Source organism: Aquarana catesbeiana, linkage group LG04, assembly GCF_042186555.1.
Source record: "Aquarana catesbeiana isolate 2022-GZ linkage group LG04, ASM4218655v1, whole genome shotgun sequence".
Lineage (NCBI taxonomy): Eukaryota > Metazoa > Chordata > Amphibia > Anura > Ranidae > Aquarana > Aquarana catesbeiana.
The window spans coordinates 185,786,732-185,805,737 of NC_133327.1; the positions used below are offsets into that span (position 1 = coordinate 185,786,732).

Here is a 19,006-nt window from a genome sequence, read left to right on the forward strand (position 1 = left end):
AAATAAGATAGTTGTGCGCTGCCACCTAGTTGTGAAGGAATAAATACCGTAACACAAAATAAATAATGTCAAATATGTGATATGAAAATGAAGCTGCTGCTATCACTTCTCACAAAACAACAAAACGGCTAAAAGTGATGAAAGTGTGATAAAGCTGCTAAAGGCTAAAAAAACAAGAAAACTGAATCTGCTGTTGGATGGTGCACTTCAAATTTCACTGTAAAAATCGTGCTTCACAAACAAAACGAGAATCCGTGACTAATGCTCCCTTCACCAGGTGCAATGGAAGCTCACTTCCTTCATCGACCCTAATTATGTCAAACATGCTCAGAACTCAGAGTGATTCTCAACAGCAAATGGCTCAACGTTGATCTCTTGTGGCTCCTATAAAGACCCTACATGGGTCAAACACATTCTGCACACCGTGTACTTCTCCTTTAATAGAGGTTCCGTAATGCTCACCAGCATCTTCAAACTGACATGGAAAGATAAAAGTGCTTCCAATAGTGCAGTACCAGGTGTTAAGCTGAATGAAACCTCACTACCCCAGCTTAATACATTAAACTCACATTTATTAAGAAAAAATACAGCAAGTCTCACGTGTAGCATGTAGGAATCACCGGCAGGCTCTACCTCTACGCATTACGCCACTATCCTCGTGGCTTCATCTGGAGGATTGTTCTGGCGGTAGTGGGAGTAAACAATGCATCCCTGGTATTAGTGAGAAGAATATATCCCCATCATTGGTGTCAATGGGAGAAATATTGCCCATCATTGGTCTCAATGGATATATATATAGTGCCCCATCATTGGTATCAGTGGGAGGAATAGTGCCCCATTGTTGGTGTCAGTGGAAGGAAAAGTGCCAAATAGTTGGTGTCAGTAGGAGGAATAGCACCCCATCATTGGTATCAGTAAGAGAAATAGTGTGCCTCATTGGTGTCAGTGGGAGGAATAGTGCCCTATCGTTAGTATCAGTGGGAGGAATAGTGCCCCCTGAAGTCAGTAGCAGGAATTTTGCCCACCAACAATGGGTGTCAGTGGGAGGAAAAGTGTTCCAAGGGCTGGATAAAGGCAAATAAATTCACATTCGGCCCCCCGGGCCACAGCTTGGAGGCCATTGGTTTAGATCAAAGCATATTCATGTGTTAGAATGGCCCAGTCAAAGTCCAGACCTAAATCCAATCGAGAATCTGTGGCAGTACTGGAAAATTGCTGTTTACAGACACTCTTCATCCAATTTGACAGAGCTTGAGCTATTTTGCAATGAAGAATGGGCAAAAATTTCACTCTCTAGATGCGCAAAGCTGGTAGAGACATCCCCAAAAAGACTTGCAGCTGTAATTGCAGCGAAAGGTGGTTCTACAAATTGACTCAGGGGGGCTGAATACAAATGCATGCCACACTTTTCACAAATTTATTTGTTGGCCTATCACATAAAATCCCAATAAAATACATTTACATTTTTGGTTGTAACATGACAAGATGTGGAAAATGTCAAGGGGTATAAATACTTTTTCAAGGCACTGTAAATGTCAAAAGCAGTCCTCCTCAGATTGACACCACCAAGCATTTTTCCCCCCAATGACACTGATGCTGCACCATTTCTCCTCTCAGCATCAACACCAACACAGGGACAGTTTTTCCTTCCAGTGACATCATTGACGCAGGTGCACATTTTCCTTTCAGTGACACCTCTAACATGGGGCATTTTCTCTTTTGCCAATGTAAATCCCATATGGTGTACCACAACTATTGGTACTTTTTCAGTGCATGCCACAAAGAGTATACACATTTCGACACAGCGTGCTGCTCGCGCCACTATTAGTCTGCTTCCCCTCTACTCTAGGGCGCAATTTGGATCTTTTCTCTGGGCACTGGGCTTTATCCTTGCATTGGTAATATGTTAGGGGAACCTACAAAAGCTAAAAAGCTAAACCCAACCGGCTAGTGCAGACTGGATGTGAATTTGTAACACTATGTTGCCTTGCTTTTATTTAAAGTGGTTGTAAAGGCTCTGTGTATAAATGGACACGCAAAGCAGCGGCTCGGGAGCCAGCCTGCTTGGGTGCCCTCATGGCAAGCAGTTTCCTATGGGGGCACTCAGCAGGAGGGAGGGACCAGGAGTGCTGGTGAGGGACCCAAGAAGAGGAGAATCGGGGCTACTCTGTGCAAAGCCACTGCACAGAAGACATAAGTATAACATGTTTGTTATTTTAAAAAAAATGGCTTTAAATATAACTTTAGGATGAGCCATAGATGGGAACATATTGTGCATGACTATGAGATCTACCTGTCCTTGAAATTATCTGTGCATTTTTGTGGGAAAAGTAGAAAATGAAAGAAGAGCTTTACTCTCCCCTTAAAAAATTAAAAGTCAACAGCTACAAATACTGTATCAACTGACTTTTAATATAAGGACACTCACCTGTGCAGGGATCCAGCGCTATCCTCACCCGAGCTGATTCTTCATTGGGCTTTAGGTCCCTAGCGCCGGCATCTCAACTAGGGGAAACCAGATGTGAAGTCTTGCAGCTTCACAGTTGGCTTCTTACTGTGTATGCGCGAGCCCTACTGCACTTTGTGAATGGTCCCGCAGTCTTCTGGGATGTGTCCCAGAAGGCTGTGGACAAAGGGGGTGGTGAACTTTTACTTGGATTGCCTAGGCCAGTGATGGTGAACCTTGGCACCCCAGATGTTTTGGAACTACATTTCCCAGAGAAAATAAGTGCCAATTGTGAAAAAGGAGGCTGGGAAGGCAAACAAGTGAAACTTACCCTTTTGGGGTTTGGCCTAGAAATTTCTAGCCTCTTTGGAATTCTCTGTGTCTGATCCCTCATTTTCTTAACTACCTAACTTTCACTGCTAATACTTAAAGAGGAACTATAGCCTGCTCACACAATCTGTAATAAAAAACATCTTTGCCATTCTGAAGCTTCCCTCCAACCACTTTGCATATTATTTTATATATACTGTGATTCTGTACTTGCCAAATATGCTGCAGAAATCTTCCTCCACTAAGTTTGGCTGCAACCATTTTAACTATGGGCAGCTGAAGCTGCTGCCTGTTCACTTCCTGGATTTACACACACACATGCACACCTCCAGCTCTGCAGCTCTCATTGGCCCTCTTATGACTCATCCCCCTCCCTTCCTGGCAAACTCTCAAGAGAATGAGAGCGAGAGCTGTGCATGATGTCATAAGCCTAGGCTAATGACCAGACAAGAAAGAGGAAGTGGGCTGTATAAGGTATTTACTGGCAGAAAAAAAAATGTTTTACTATCCAAAGTTAAAACAACAAGGGCAGAAGATTTAATAGATGGAAAGATGAAAAAAATTACTAAAGCTCCGCTTTAAAGTGATTGTAAAGTCTGTTTTTTTTTTTTTTTTTTTTATTTATACTTACCTTCTCTGTGCAGTTGGTTTTGCACAGAGCAGCCCCGATCCTGCTCTTCTCGGGTCCTTCTTTGCTGCTCCTGGCCTCTCCCTCCTATCGAGTGCCCCCCCAAGTCAACAGCTTGCTATGGGGGCACTTGAGCCGATTTACAGCTCCGTGTGTCCATTCCGACACGGAGCCCCGACCCGGCCCCACCCCCTCTCTCCCCTGATTGGCTGACTTTGATTGACAGCTGCGGGAGCCAATGGCGCTGCTGCTGTGTCTCAGCCAATTAGGAGTGTCCCGGACAGCTTAGACATTCGTGGACATCGCTGGAGAGAGATGGGGCTCAGGTAAGTAATTAGGGGGGCTGGGCCGGCTGCTACACACAAAAGGAATGCATTAAGATAAAAAACCTTCTGCCTTTACAACTCCTTCAAATCACTCTTACTGCTAGGGAATCTCAGAAGGTTCGTAGTCAGCCTTTTTTATAGAGTTAAGTCTGCAATGACTTCATTGTTACTAAACACATCCACTGTTATATACAGCCATTATAATGAGGAGATGGTATAAGTGATAGTCCAGCTGTCACTTGTGTTTATCCTATGTGCAAACATTACACATACAATTTTGAGAACATTCAGAGAACTCATAATCAGGGTAACTTATCAAAGTCAAGTGCTGATTACTATCGCTCCCCGGTACAGCCTTCTTTACATTCTGTAGTTGAAAGATCAGTTACAGTAAATGATAGTTATTTAAAATATTGAAATTAATGTCTTCGGTGGAAGAAATATTTACTGCATTAAATCAGACTAATTGTTTTCTTAAGGTTACCCTAATTATTTATTGTAATAAATGTATTAATAAATATTTTGTCCTGGTTGCAGTCTGCTTTGTTTCACTTATCATTGAGTTCCCAAAGAAACAGGCATCAGCTAAAACTACATTGAGCACCACTCTGCCTCTTCCATAGCATAGGTATGCTTGCTGCAATTCCTTTTTTTCCCTACTTTTTGACCTGTGTTCCATTCGTTTTTTCATGTGTATAGAAATTTATTTTTTAGAGCGTTGATTATAACAGTGCATAATCATCTTTTTCTTGTTATGTTGTATGTTCGGGATTTTAAAGTCCAGGGCAGTTTTTGTTACATTTCATGGGTTTCATAGCTACTACTGTGGAAGTTGAATAAATGCAAGTGAAGTTGATATTTTTTTGATCCTCCCCCTAGTTATGATTTCTTTTTGAAACATGTTCATGTATTGTATATATATATATATATATATATATATATATATATATATATATATATATATATATATATATATATATATATATATATATATATATTATATATATTTTTATTTTTTTAAACAACATCCATATCTATATACTGGTCCAGTTTATATCAGTTTAAATCTGTTTTTGCATCCTTTTCTTAAGTTGTTGAAGAAACTAAATATAGGTGATAAAAGCATGAACAAAAAACATGTTTTTTTACCTAAAAATAGATATAAACAGAATGGACATGAATTGACTACATCTAATTAAATTTGTTTAGATCCATGTAAATGAAAAAAGATGCAACCTTGTTCCAAAACGTTCTTGTTCCAGAACGGTCTGAGCAAGGCTATAGAAATTTATTTCTGTCTGCTTTCCATAATAAAGTAGATGGTGAAAAATGGACAAGCATGTAAGTTAGAGGCTGGTCCAGGCTGGGGAAAGGGTTAGGTTATGTGTGCTCAGTTCCCGGGCTTTTTGGTCCCAGCCAGCCCACCTGTGGTATAAAAAAGGGGAAAGGTGAGGTCTAGGGTCTCTTGTGGTTATCGTTCCCGCTCTCGGCTCGACTGGTGGTACAAGGACTGTTGCACCTTGCAGTCTGCTGAAGGCACCAGATTTCTGGAGGACATTTAAGCAATGGGGAACACCAACATGGATGACCACTTCATGGAGGTATGAGCAGCCACACAACTATAGTTAAAATTAAGGATTGAACTTGCTCATATTGGACAGTAAAGTTACAATAACTGTTCTAAGCCGGGTCTGAAGTTATTCATAGGGGTGCATGTGGGTTCTGGCGTATGTAAAGAACCAGGGTCTGTAAGGCATAAAGGGGTATGAAGCTTAGCTGCTACAAAAAGGGTTAACTTGACAAGACAAGGTAGAGAAATGCATTACAAGCACAAGTTTAAGACACCAAGCAACCAGTCATTAGGCGTGGTACCTGGTAAGGTGACAGGTCCTCCGGGTGACGCTCTGGCTCCCTTCCTAGCAGTCAGTATCCAATAGCAATGGGATTCAAATCCGTGTTACAGAGATTCATGGTCTGGTCACATATGCTTTGTGCTCGGCGGGACCCCATTCTGTTACTGGGTGTGAGGTAACAGAGGTACACTGTACTAGTGGAGTGGATGCAGGCTCAGCACGTCTCTGCAACATTTACTAAACTTACAGTGTGTAGTGACAAAGGACAGCACTCATCAGAGGAACTCTGCATGTTTATTATTGCACACAGTGAAGGCTCATATCCAAGTCAGGGAACTGCCTTAATGTTAGAATTTTCACATGACCGCAGTCTCTGCCTGGCCCCGGGCATTGATGAGCGTATGCAGGGTGAGTAGGTTCCGCCCACAAGCAGAACACCCATATGAAGGGCCCTAAGGGTTTGCTATACAAGATTTCAGATCAGGTTTGCTTTGTACATAATAAAATGACAAATTCATCAAATGTATTGTGATTGGGAAATTGCATATTTTCTTATTAAAGTTGTCTCACAATATCTAAGAAAGCAAGCCTCCAATATCCTGGTTTCCTTAGCTAACTTCATACCAAAGGAATGTCACTGCAAACTGACCAAGTCCTTAAAATGTCATATTGCTTACAAGGGCAGCTGGCCGGGGGGTTGGCCATATCCTTACACACACATCCTATTTACTACAGCTAAAACTTGGAATAATTGTCTCACCTCAAAGCTACCATCACGTAACCATGAAAAAATAACTTGCTATTGGTAGTGTGACATGTTTTGCTGACATCATTCTCTTGGTTCATGTAAAGTGGAATTCCACTAATTTTTCTGTTTATTAGAAGTCAGCAGCTACAAAAAGTGCAGCTGCTGAGTTTTAATTAACACACACTCACCTGTCCCATGGTCCAGCAATGGGGCCGTCCAAACCCTTGGTTCTCTCCCTCTCCTCTCCACGGCACCGGAATTGCAAGTGTGGGCACCCAGCTGTAACAGCTTGTGGGTTCACAACCAAGTGCGCACTGCACATACGTGAGCCGCGTTGCGCATCCTGAATGGCCGAGTCATCTTTTGGGACCTGTGATGTGTCCTAGAAGATTGCAGGGAGGGAGGGGGAGAGGAGGAGTCACCTAGGCAGTGTGAGCAGAAGTGGAAGCTGGGTACCTGCCAAAACTAGGACCCACTCCCCCTCCCAAATGTGGCATGTCAGGGGGTGAGGAGTCCTTAAAGTGGAAGTTCCATTTTTGGGTGGAACTCCGCTTTAAGCATTGAAACCTTGACAGAGATCTAATGAATAGCTTACCAATGTGAGTAAGCTCACCAAGTCTTTAAATTTTAAAGGGGTTGTAAACCCTCATGTTTTTTCACCTTAATGCATTCTATGCATTAAGGTGAAAAAACAACTGGCAGTCACCGGCCCCCCAGCCCCCCCCCCCCCATTTTACTTACCTGAGCCCCTTCATCTCTTCGGCGGGGATGCACTCTCCCTCTCTCCACAGGGTCCCGGCTCTTGATTGGATAGATTGATAGCAGCGCAGCCATTGGCTCCCGCTGCTGTCAATCAAATCCAATGACGTGGGGGGGGGCGGGGCCGAGTCCGGCATTCGTGTCTGTAGAAGCAAATGCTGGACTCGGAAGCATGCCCACAAGGTAACCCCCTTGGGAGAGAACTTCCCCTAGGGGGTTATCTGATGCGGGGAGGAGCCGCAAGAGCCACTGGGGGCTATTTTCAGGTCTTGGGTCCCCCTGATTAAAACAATTTTTTAGATTTCAGTGATAAAATGCCCCTTACAATGTTAGCCAATGAAAATGCCCTGTGGTGGTCAGAATACCACCTATACAGTGTAATATTGGAGAGCCTGGGATCATCAGCCAGCCACGTTGGTAAAAGCAAAGCAGTTTTTTATTATTCAGAAAAATGAGTGGAATTCCGCTTTGATTTCAGCAGAAAACAAAACGGTCCACACTAAAAAGAAAAACACTTGGGTCACCTTTTCCATTAACACGGTTACGTTTCTATCTGCCTCAGGGGCCCCATTCCTGGAACCCCCCACCCTTCATGGGTAAGAAAACCTGAATACTCAAAAATTGCATTGAAAGCAGACCTCCACCCAAAAGGGGAAGCTCTGCTTGTTTGCTTCCTCTCCACCCTGCTGCCACTTTGTGAAATTGGACCCATAAGTAAAAAGAAACCATAACATTTAGAGTTCAATCAGCCATAGCTCAAGGAACCCTTACCAGCTTCTGGAGGTACCCTATTGTTTCACAGATCCCTGGTTGAGAATGGCTACTATAGTATATCAGGGATATCTGCACATAAATATATAAAGGTGTAGAAACTCAGATGATCAAAAATGAACAGAATACTACTACTTATAAATATATGTGTAGTCTTTTTTGGAGGGGTTTTGAGAAATTACCCAAACCAAACAGGATATTTCATCAAACCCGTAGGTAAATAAGAGTACCAGAACCTTCGCTAAGTGAAAGAGTAGGTTTGATAATAAAGTTGGCAGTACCTCCACCCAGGACAGATCCTCTGTCAGCTGTAGGGATGCCTGTCCTGGGAAATTAACCAGTAATTTAATTAAAGTATTTAGGGGAAGAGAAATATTGCAGCCAGCAAATAACATTAACCATAACTATATAGATACACATCTGTATGGGAATAATACGAACTTTATAAAATAAAAGGTTAATAATAGTACATACAGTATGTACTATTATTAACCTTTTATTTTATAAAGTTCGTATTATTCCTATACAGATATGTATCTATATACTTGTCTCATTTTTTTACATCACAGAAGCCTGACATCTTAACAGGGGTGTGTAGACTTTTTATATCCACTGTGCATCTAATATACAAACAGGTAATATCAACAAAGGGTCCAACAGGAGTCCTGGTGGAATTGTGCATACTCTATAAACACATGTATATAGTTATTTATAAAGACACCTCCAAAGTCCAGTTGCAGGGGCCCCTAGGATGACCATGATGTGGCAACCATCTTGGTGCTGAAGACATAATAATCTTTGCTTCTGGTCTGGATTCAGGAGCAGCTTTTCCATAGTAGGACATGTGTCTGGGTGTCATGGTTATGCAATAGAGTTTGTCTGTCAGTTTACCGCTCACCATGTGTTCATCTCTAAAGACCAGCCACCCTCACCTGACTGCTTTTATAATCTCTCCTCTATGCATGGCTCCACCCCAGCTCCTATTAGAGAACTCTATATTAACCTGTGCACTGCAGGCCAGCCCTGCTGATCAACTTTGTGTATTTGGCTTCCTGTTTCCTGCTTGCCGTGTGCTCTACGTTTGTCTCTGTTACCGACCTTGGCGTGTTCTCAACTATTCCTGTCTGCTCGTGACCCTGACCTTTTGGCGTGTCCCCGACTATCCTTGTTTGCCTGAGACTCTGAAACTTTGGCGTGTACTCTGTTGTCCTTGTCTGCTTGTGGCCCTGACCTTGGCTTATTCCCTTACTATCCCTATCCTCCTGTTGCCTACTGTGGGCATGAGCTAGGGGACCCTGGGGGTCGCAACCTGGAGCCAGTTGCAGCCCAGTCCATCCTCACCACTAGAGGCTCTGGTGAACACCTGCTGGCTTTTAGATTCCACGTCCTAGGGAATCTTACGCTCTAACCCCGGTGGGATCCATGTTGGTGTTCCAGCGGCCCTGCCTTCCTTACCACCCTGACTCCCATCCACAGCAGTCAGCCCTAGGGTCCACTACCTGATCCCAATGGTGTGCATCTGTCACCTAGCCTCAGGTGACCTGACACTGGGCTTCTCCCTTTTTACTTCCTCCCTTTGGGGTTTCCAACCCAGCCACACAGAGACAGAAAGTGAGGTACAGAAATCACTCTATGCACAGCCGCTTACAAATACAAACCATAGAGGGCTGCAGATCCCTACATATGCAATATATAATCAAGTTTCTGTACCCCCGTACCCTAGTAATACAAATAGAGAGTACAATAGTAACTGTGCAGAAATATTACAAAAGCAGTTCTAGCACCCTCTACAAATAGGTAGGTGCTAGAAATAGGATTTTTACTAAATAGACTGTCAGCACGGGTAAATTTAGGCAGCCCTATGCTGCGAATTGGGCCTGTCTGTTTTGATCTGAGGGCTGGGAGTGGTTAGTGTAGCAGTGGGTGTGACCACCTGTGCTCTGGTTCTGAGGCGCCTCCCCTGCTTCCAGGGAGAACGTTCTGGAAGAGGGGCAGGGCCTAGAACTGGAGTGGCAGGCAGCTCATGTGGGAGCCCTGACCAATCCCCAACTGGAATTGGCAGGAGGCGGGCCTCCTATATAAGCTGAGGTAACATGCCACTGGGGGGAGTTGTCGGGTGAAGTGGAGAATGAAATACTAGGCAGCATCAGGAGGGCATCCCCACCTGGGGGGGTGCACCGATCGCAGGAGGAGGCCCGGGGAGAATCTGTGAAGGAACTTTGCCTTTACGCTGTCATTGGCAATGTCCCTATCATTACACGGTCATTGATAAGGAACTCTTGGAGCAGAGGGGCAGGTGAAGCTGTCAGAACGTATGGTCCGGTCAAGTTCTACATCAAGGACTCGGGGCAGAGAAAGGTCAGTGAGTGTACCACAGTAGAGGGCTGGATGTGCCAGGAAGTCTGTGAGGGAACTTCACTTCTACAGGGTCATTAGTGAAGTCCTCATCATTACACAGTCAATGATGCAGAGTCCTGGATCAGAGGAGAGACTGTGGGGAATTGTGTCAAATCGATGTAGCCTGAGGGCACAGGATTTGCAAGCTGGGCTAGCTGGGAACAGTAGTCCACTGCTCAACATGTGCTTTTAAACTACTAGGCCTCCGGGGAGAGGTGCTGCAGGGCTCTGGCCTAGTAGCAGCGAGCAACCAAAGCCAGCTTGAGGAACTATTCAGAGTGGGTCCTTCTTGCTTAAAGAAGAAGATGTGACATTACTTTACATTGATAACTACAGGATAAGTTTTGTGCAGGAGGAGAGGATTTCTGGGAACATCACCCTTACACGGTCAAGAGTGATCTCCTCATCCTTACACAGTCATGGCTGAGGAAGATCTGAAAGCAATAGTCTGCGGGAGTTACGCAGAGGAGGAGAAATAGTCTGCATGGTGATGCAGGAGAAAGTTCAAATCTGTTAAACATGCACATCATTTCTTCAGGCTCAAACTATGTGCTAATCTGTAAAATCTCTAAGTATGATGGCGAAATGAATTATTCTATGGGCATTCCATATACCCCTTTCCCCCAACCAACAAAAACAAAACCAGCAAAAGACTGATCATTGTCTCTGCAAGTGATATATGGGAGTCTGGCAGCGGGGTGAATTGGTGGATGTTTGTTACTAGTAGCAACAACACCGCTACACAGTTAAAACCATTTAAACACACAATGTTTTGGGGTTTCCAGCACCTTTCTCAGATTTCTTCCAGTTACATTTTATGCATGATAAAACACAAGTTAAGGGGCTTTCCTTTATTTATCTACTGGGGTGGTGTAAAGAAAACCAGATCCTGTCTGTTTGAGTGACAGAGTCTGAAGGAGCTTGATTGTGTTTGCAGTGCCCAGATGTCTATGTGTGTATTTCATAAACAGTGCATTTCCCTGCCTCTGGCAACTGTTGACCCATTGTGTAAGCTGATATTGGATGGGAGGCACCTGTCTTGGTGGTAGAGGGATAAAACTTTGTGAAGCACTGCCTATTACTTATGTTAAGATTCTCACAAATGTCTATTCCTGATTGGAGAAGATATCCATAAAGGCTTTTACACAGTATCACAATTTGTAATAATTTGGCCTACAGACAATCAGCCCCTACCAGCCAACCCAGAACTTACAGACAGAAAGATTGACAGGGTCCATAGAGCACTGAGATCCAGGAACCCCCAACCCATCAAGGCCCCAACATGTCATTTGCCAGGTGCATTTTTACTACATTAGAGAAAAGGTAGGTAATAGGGCTGCTTTGAAATTTTCACAGCCCCTTCCTCCTGCCCCATAGCAAGCAGCTTGTCCATTTACACACGGTGCATGTCATGGCCCTGCCCCCACTTTCTCATTGCCTCACTGGCTGCGATTGATGGTAGCGGGGGCCAATGGCTCCCACTGATGCTGTCTCAGCCAAAGAGGAGGAAGAGACCTGGGAGAGCTGCTGCTCTTGTACACATCGCTGGATCGAGATGGGGTTTAGGTAAATATTAGAGGAAGCTGTGGGGAGGGGGGGGGGGGGGGGCGAGCTGCGCACAGAAGGTTTTTTTACCTTCATGCATCCTATGAAGAACCCTGGGGGTGGCTGTGCAGTGCGATGGGTGAGTTGGGGAACTCTGGGGGTGGCTGTGCAGTGCAGTGAGTGAGTTCAGGAACCCCAGGGTGGCTGTGCAGTGCAGTGAGTGAGTTGGGAAACCCCATGGGTGGCTGTGCAGTGCGGTCAGTAAGTTGGGGAACCCCAGGGTGGCTGTGCAGTGCTGTAAGCGAGTTGGGAAACCCCATGGGTGGCTGTGCAGTGCAGTCAGTAAGTTGGGGAACCCCAGGGGTGGCTGTGCAGTGCTGTGAGCGAGTTTGGAAACCCCACGGGTGGCTGTGCAGTGCGGTGAGTGAGTTGAGGAACCCCAGGGTGGCTGTGCAGTGCTGTAAGCGAGTTGGGAAACCCCACGGGTGGCTGTGCAGTGCGGTCAGTAAGTTGGGGAACCCCGGGATAGCTGTGCAGTGCGGTGAGTGAGTTGGGGAACCCCAGGGGTGGCTGTACAGTGCGGTGAGTGAGTTGGGAGCACCCGGGGGTGGCTGTGCAGTGCGGTGAGTGAGTGAGTTGAGGAACCCCAGGAGTGGCTGTGCAGTGCCGTCAGTGAGTTGGAGAACCGGGGGGGGGGGCTATGCAGTGCAGTGAGTGAGTTGGGGAACCCTGGGGTGGCTGTGCAGTGCAGTGAGTGAGTTGGTGAAACCCGGGGTGGCTGTGTGGTGGGTGAGTGAGTTGAGGAACCTCCGGGTGGCTGTACAGTGCGGTGAGTGAGTTGGGAGCACCCGGAGGGTGGCTGTACAGTGCCGTCAGTGAGTTGGGGAACCCCGGGCATGGCTGTGCAGTGTGGTGAGTGAGTTAGGGAACCCCGGGAGTGGCTGTGCAGTGCCGTCAGTGAGTTGGGAAAACCCCAGGGAATGGCTAAGCAGTGCGGTGAGTGAGTTGGGGAACCCCGGGGTGGCTGTGCAGTACGGTGAGTGAGTTGGGGAACCCCGGGATTGGCTGTGCAGTGCTGTCAATGAGTTGGCGAACCCCAGGGGTGGCTGTGCAGTATGATGAGTGAGTTGGGGAACCCCGGGATTGGCTGTGCAGTGCCGTCAGTGAGTTGGGTAACCCTAGGGGTGGCTATGCAGTGTGGTGAGTGAGTTGGGGAACTCCGGGGGTGGTTGTGCAGTGTGGTGACTAAGTTGGGGAATCCCGGGGGTGGCTGTGCACTGTGTGGAGTTAGTTGGGGAACCGCGGGCATGGCTGTGCAGTGTGGTAAGTGATTTAGGAGCACCCGGGGGGTAGCTGTGCAGTGCCGTCAGTGAGCTGGGGAAGCCCAGGGGTGGCTATGCAATGCGGTGAGTGAGTTGGTGAACCCCGGGGGTGGCTGTGCAGTGTGGGGAGTTAGTTGGGGAACTCCTGGGTGGCTGTGCGGTGACTAAGTTGGGGAACACCGAACTTCCCCATCCGTTCTTGGGCTGGCTGGGAGAAAGTTATTGGTCCCATCTCTGAGGAGATTTGGGACGATGTCCTCCGGTCTCCGTCCAGGGTGTCTCTTTCTCCATCACACAGACTGACCCAGATTTTTATTCTCCATAGTGTCTATAGAACGCCGCAGTTTCTCCGTGCAATTGGACTGAAATCTGAGCCAGCCTGTGCTAGATGCGGTAACACAGGTACATTAATACATCTTTTGTGGAGATGTCCAAAACTTCAAAGATACTGGGTGGAGGTGATTGGTACCTTAAATAGGGTATTTGATATTAATATTCCGGTTGAACCGTTTATATGTATATTGGGTTACTGTGATACCTCTATCTATACCTCCCCTATTGGTGATTGTGTTATGCCTAAAAAGTCCATTATCCAAAAACTATAATTATCTCAATAATCCAACTATCGGGACGTGGCAAATCATATCTAAGTGTGATATCCATAGTACCACTCTGTGGAGATACGAATTTTCAGTCACATTGTGTAGTGCATTGAGTGAGTTGGGGAACCACGGGGGTGACTGTACAGTGCGGTCAGTGAGTTGGGGATCTCCCGGGCTGGCAGTGCAGTACAGTGCGCTGAGTAAGTTGGGGAACCCCAGGGGTGGCTGTGCAGTGTGGTGGGGAACCCCAGGAGTGGCTGTACAGTGCGGTGAGTGAGTTCGGGTACCCTGGGGGTGACTGTACAGTACGGTGAGTGAGTTCGGGTACCCTGGGGGTGACTGTACAGTACGGTGAGTGAGTTCGGGTACCCTGGGGATGGCTGTACAGTGAGGTGAGTGAGTCAGGGAACCCCGGGGGTGACTGTGTAGTGCAGTGAGTGAGTTGGGGAACTCCGGGAGTGACGGTGCAGTGCTGTGAGTGAGTTGGGGAGTCCCGGGGGTGACTGTGCAGTGCGGTGAGTGAGTTTGGGATTGGTAGGAGATCCTTGACGCTGTCCGAGGTGCTGAAACAGGCATCAGTAGAAGACATGCATGTTTGGCATTGTTTTACAAGTGTGAGCTGAGCTTTATATGGGAAGGTGTGTGAAGGAATCATTCATCTCCCTGATTATATCGCTGTGTGTATAGTCTGCTGTCACTTCTCTCCCCCAGGAGGGATTAATTTGTGTTTATTAGCGGGGCCTTCTCTCTATCTGCTGTGACTGCGTCAGGAAAAGGACGAGCTGAAGCAGATTTCCATTTAAGCAAGCCACTCCTCTCCATTGACTATATCGTGCTGCTCTCTACTGCTATGCTAGAAAGTAAAGGGACACACACAAGCCTGGTGCACAGAGACTCATCCAATGGAGCGTGGGAGACTTGTGCTCAGGTGCCAGGTACTCTGGAGTAGTAAGTGTTGGTCTGGAGGATGCCAGCTGCAGAAAGACCCCAGATGACAAGGATAAGGAGAAGATCTTAGTGATTTCCTGGGCACAACTGTCCTCATACATTTCCCAAAAGATGTCCAGCGCTGTCTATGCTGCTTTGCACATCCTACTCAGTATCCTCATCCCCACTGCCAACATTCTGGTCATCATCATCCTCTCTAATCTCCTCAAAAAGAAGCACTGCAAGAGTTACATTTTCATACTCAATCTGGCTGCTGCTGACCTTCTGGTGGGACTCATGTGCATCCTGGAAACTCTGGATGATGTCTTTGATGAAGAATTTGATAAGAATTTGTTCTTTTGCTTGCTGCGATTGTGCTTCACAGTCACTCCTTGTATTGGATCCATGCTCACCCTTCTCCTGATATCTCTAGACAGGTATCTGGCAGTTAGAATGCCTCTGTATTACCTGAAGATCATGAATAATAAGTGCATTGGGATTTCTCTAGCAGTCCTGTGGTTGGTCTCCTTCTTGGTTGGGCACATGCCTCTGATAACCCCATCACTGCAGCATGCTAACTACACTGGCGTCTGCGGGCTGTTTTATGCAGCCAAAAGCGACTATCTATACATTTTATGCTTCATTATTTTCCTGCCAGCCTTATTTACTATTGTGTGTCTTCACACTGCAGTGGGGAGGATTGCTTATGTTCACCATAGACGTATTCAGAGGAGCCGGGCCATTACTGGGCTTCCTAACAACCATCCAGCACACTCATCCCACTTTAAGGCAGCTAGGACAGTTCTTATAGTCATTATCTGCTTCACCTTGTCTTGGGGCCCCTACTACATCACTGGAATTGTTCAAGCCACCTGCACATCTTGCAAACTTGTGGACCTGCTGAAGGATATTCTGTTTGTTTTAGGGGAGGCCAATTCCCTTTTGAACCCTCTCATCTATACTTTCTATTGCAGAGACATCAGACGCTATTTCTACAAACATTTTGTCTGTAGAAGTAGGAAGGTAAAGCCCCAGATTCTAGCCTTGGTTCAGTTCGCCAACATTGGGACAGAGGTCATGCCTAAGGAGACTTCTGGGGACAGTGTTCATGATGTGTCACTATTCAGTGGTTCTGGAGACTTGATCAAAGAGTGAAGGTGTAGCAGACGTGTTAGCAATGTGTAATTTTATAGGTAGCCAGTAAAGATCCATCTTAAAGAGTACACAGAGTGGCCGGCTTCAGTTGCTATGGATTTTCTATATTGGGGATTGAACATCCTAGCCAGAGCACCAGTCTCCAGCCCTTGAATTTTGAATACAGCGGTCAAGCTGGGGTATGGTTTTGCTTTCATTGCAGGTACTTTGCCTATTCCAGCTGCCCCTCTGACCTCTAAGTACACTCTGCACTATGATACATCTTTGGAAAGCACAGTAGTACTGTTGTAAGCTTTGGGAATCGAATGTGGAACAACACATCTCAGCACTCCCATTTACTTTAAAACTCTGGTCTATCTGTACCAGCTGGAACTGTCAGCTTATTATTTTCTATAGTGTTTTTATTGTTTGCCCAGGTGCTAGAAACTCTCATTCTGCTTTATTTAACAAAGCATTGCAAAGAGCAATGATAGTGTGCAAAGTGCAAGAATCCATAGTAACCAGACTTCAGTTTACTAAAGTCAGATCAGTGTAAGAAGAATGGTGACTGGTTTCTACGTGTTACCACGTGTTTCATCTTGCTCTTTGATTTATTAAACAAGACCACCAGTCTTCGGGTTGGCTACAGCAATGATCAGACTGTACAGATTCAGGGGCAGTTTGTGGGTTAGGTTAGAATGTTACTGTACGAGCGTCTCGAAAACAATGTTGGTGATTCCAGGTTTTCCTACAATCTCAGGATGTTGTTTTAAAAAAATTCACACTTTTGAGGCAAATGTGGATTAAAGGATCATGCACAAAATTGTCTTGATATTGTCAATGTATACCCAGTTATTTACAAGTGTCTGAAAATGTAAAATAAATGTTATATTCCTTTCTTTAAAATGCCCAGAGTATAACAATAGGTGAGTGGCTGGTCTGTTTCTTTCTTTCTCTGGAGATCACGTGTCATTTTAGTTCACTGTAAATATGGAGAGTTAAATCTAAAAGTCAGGAAAGCAGGAAAGATGCCAGGGACCAAAATACAAAGCCCAGGACTGCAGTGAGGAATTAGGGTCAGATGACAAGTATGATGGTTGCTGTGATTCACTGTACATTGTTTATCAGTATTTAACCACTTGCCTACTGGGTATATTTACCCCTTTTCTGCCCAGGACAATTTTCAGCTTTCAGAGCTGTCACACTTTGAATGACAATTGCGCGGTCATGCAACACTGTACTTATATGACATTTTTATCATACAAACAGAGCTTTCTTTTGGTGGTATTTAATCACCACTGGGTTTTTTTATTTTTTGCTAAATAAACAAATGAAGAACGAACATTTTTTAACATTTTTCTCCTTCACTGCTGTGCGCTGATGAGACTGCACTGATGGGCACTGATAGGCTGCACTTATGGGCACTGATAGGCTGCACTGATAGGCGGCACTGATGAGAAGGCACTGATGGGCACAGATTGGCAGCACTGGTGGGTACTGTTGGGACTGCATTGATAATCAGGACACTGATAATTAGTGCCCTGATTATCAGTGTACATGTCCCTTTTACACAAACCAGTTATCGGCTCTCTTCTCCTCTCCTCATGCTTTCAGCTTAAGGAAAGGAGTGCCAATAACCAGCTTCTGTTTACATCTGTGATCAGTTATGATTGGACACAGCTGATCACGTGGTAAAGAGCTGCTGATTGCCTCTTTACCTCAATCTGTGATCAGCAGTGTCCCAAGGACATTCGTTTTGTTTTTTTGTTTTTTTTTTTACTTTATTTACACCTGGTGATCCAGACAGTAACACAGTTCTTGTCTTTAAAGTGGTATTAAACCCAAAACCAAAAATATATTATATTGCAAACATTAGATGTGGTGGCTGCGTCATTTTTCTTTTCTTTGTTTTTTTCCCTCTGTTTTCACCTGATGATCTGGACAGAAATGCACCTTCTGTATTAGTGAGATACAACTCTGGAATAATAAGCATGGGAGACACAGGAGACAGCAGCATTGTCACTCAGGGCGGGGGGGGGGGGTTGTAGTATTAAATAGGTATATCAGCAGATTTCGATACACTAACATATTGAAGCCAAACTCCAGCTCACACTTTATAAACAGTTACAGCCAACAGTTTTTTTTTACCCTTTTGGCATAAAGGTTTTGCCTGAATAGATAAAAGCTGATCTTTTTAATCACCCCTGCCAGTGTTAAGTGGTTTGTCTCATCCACATAAACTGATATATTATGCTAGAGAGCTTGTGCTTTTGAAAAACAACAGATATGTTGGCTAGATCACCAGATTTAAATAGAAGAAAAAAAGCCTAAAAAGGAAACTAGTACAGCCATCACATCTAAGAATTGGTAAGCTTGTTTGCTTTTCGTTTTATTACTGCTTTAAACCATACACTGTTATTTATCTTTCGTTCAGCTAGCAAACTGAACTAAAAAACAAACAGATTTCTCCATTCACACAAAGGAGGTGGATGGAAGAATTGGCTGCAGCTGCTGATCAAGTAAAATTTTAAAACACGTCTCTTCAACAGAAGTCGATCAAACGGGACTCTGATCAACTCTGATCAAAATTCGTCTGATCCCTGCTGAAGTGGGCAAAGTTTAATCAGTGTAAGGCCAGCTTTAGAATGGCTCTGTCTATACAGATGCACATGGATATCCTTGGACCACAGCATTGTCTGGAAAGGGTAGTGTTAGATGGAGTTATAGAATTAGATGGACTTTACAAGATGATTAGCAAATTAAAGCCAAACTCCAGCCAATACTTTTTAAGCAGTTACAGATTTTTTTTTCCCCTTTTGGGATAAAGGTTTTTACCTAAATGAATAAAAGCTGATCATTGTAAGCACCCCGGTCAGTGTTAAATGGTTTGCCTCAATCATCTAAGTGCCACATCTGCAGGACAGCTTTGGTGTGTTAAAGGAAGTAGAAAAACAACAGCAGCAAAAACAGGTAAAAAAAAACACTTCTAAATAGTTCATGGTAGTGAAGGGCCAGTTCACACCACATGCAGTCAGTCCAGTGCCTTTTTTTTTGTATCAAAAACGCATGGAAAGTAGGTTATATGGTTTCCAATGGCATAGTTCACACCAGTGCAGTCAGTTCCAGGGCTTTCAAATTCCACAAAAAAAAGTAGAACACACTGCATTTTTCCTACACTGGACTGTACTGGAACGCTATAAGGCTGGATTCACACCTAT

The 19,006-nt window shown here is 45.0% G+C and overlaps 1 protein-coding gene across 1 annotated transcript; it reads left to right on the forward strand.

Annotated features, from left to right (window-relative positions):
- The first annotated feature begins 14,534 nt into the window (after positions 1-14,534).
- Positions 14,535-16,693, forward strand: GPR119 (G protein-coupled receptor 119). The gene has a single exon (XM_073629079.1). The coding sequence runs from the start codon at positions 14,787-14,789 to the stop codon at positions 15,807-15,809; it is 1,023 nt and encodes a 340-aa protein (XP_073485180.1). The 5' UTR covers positions 14,535-14,786; the 3' UTR covers positions 15,810-16,693.
- Positions 16,694-19,006: the final 2,313 nt, after the last annotated feature.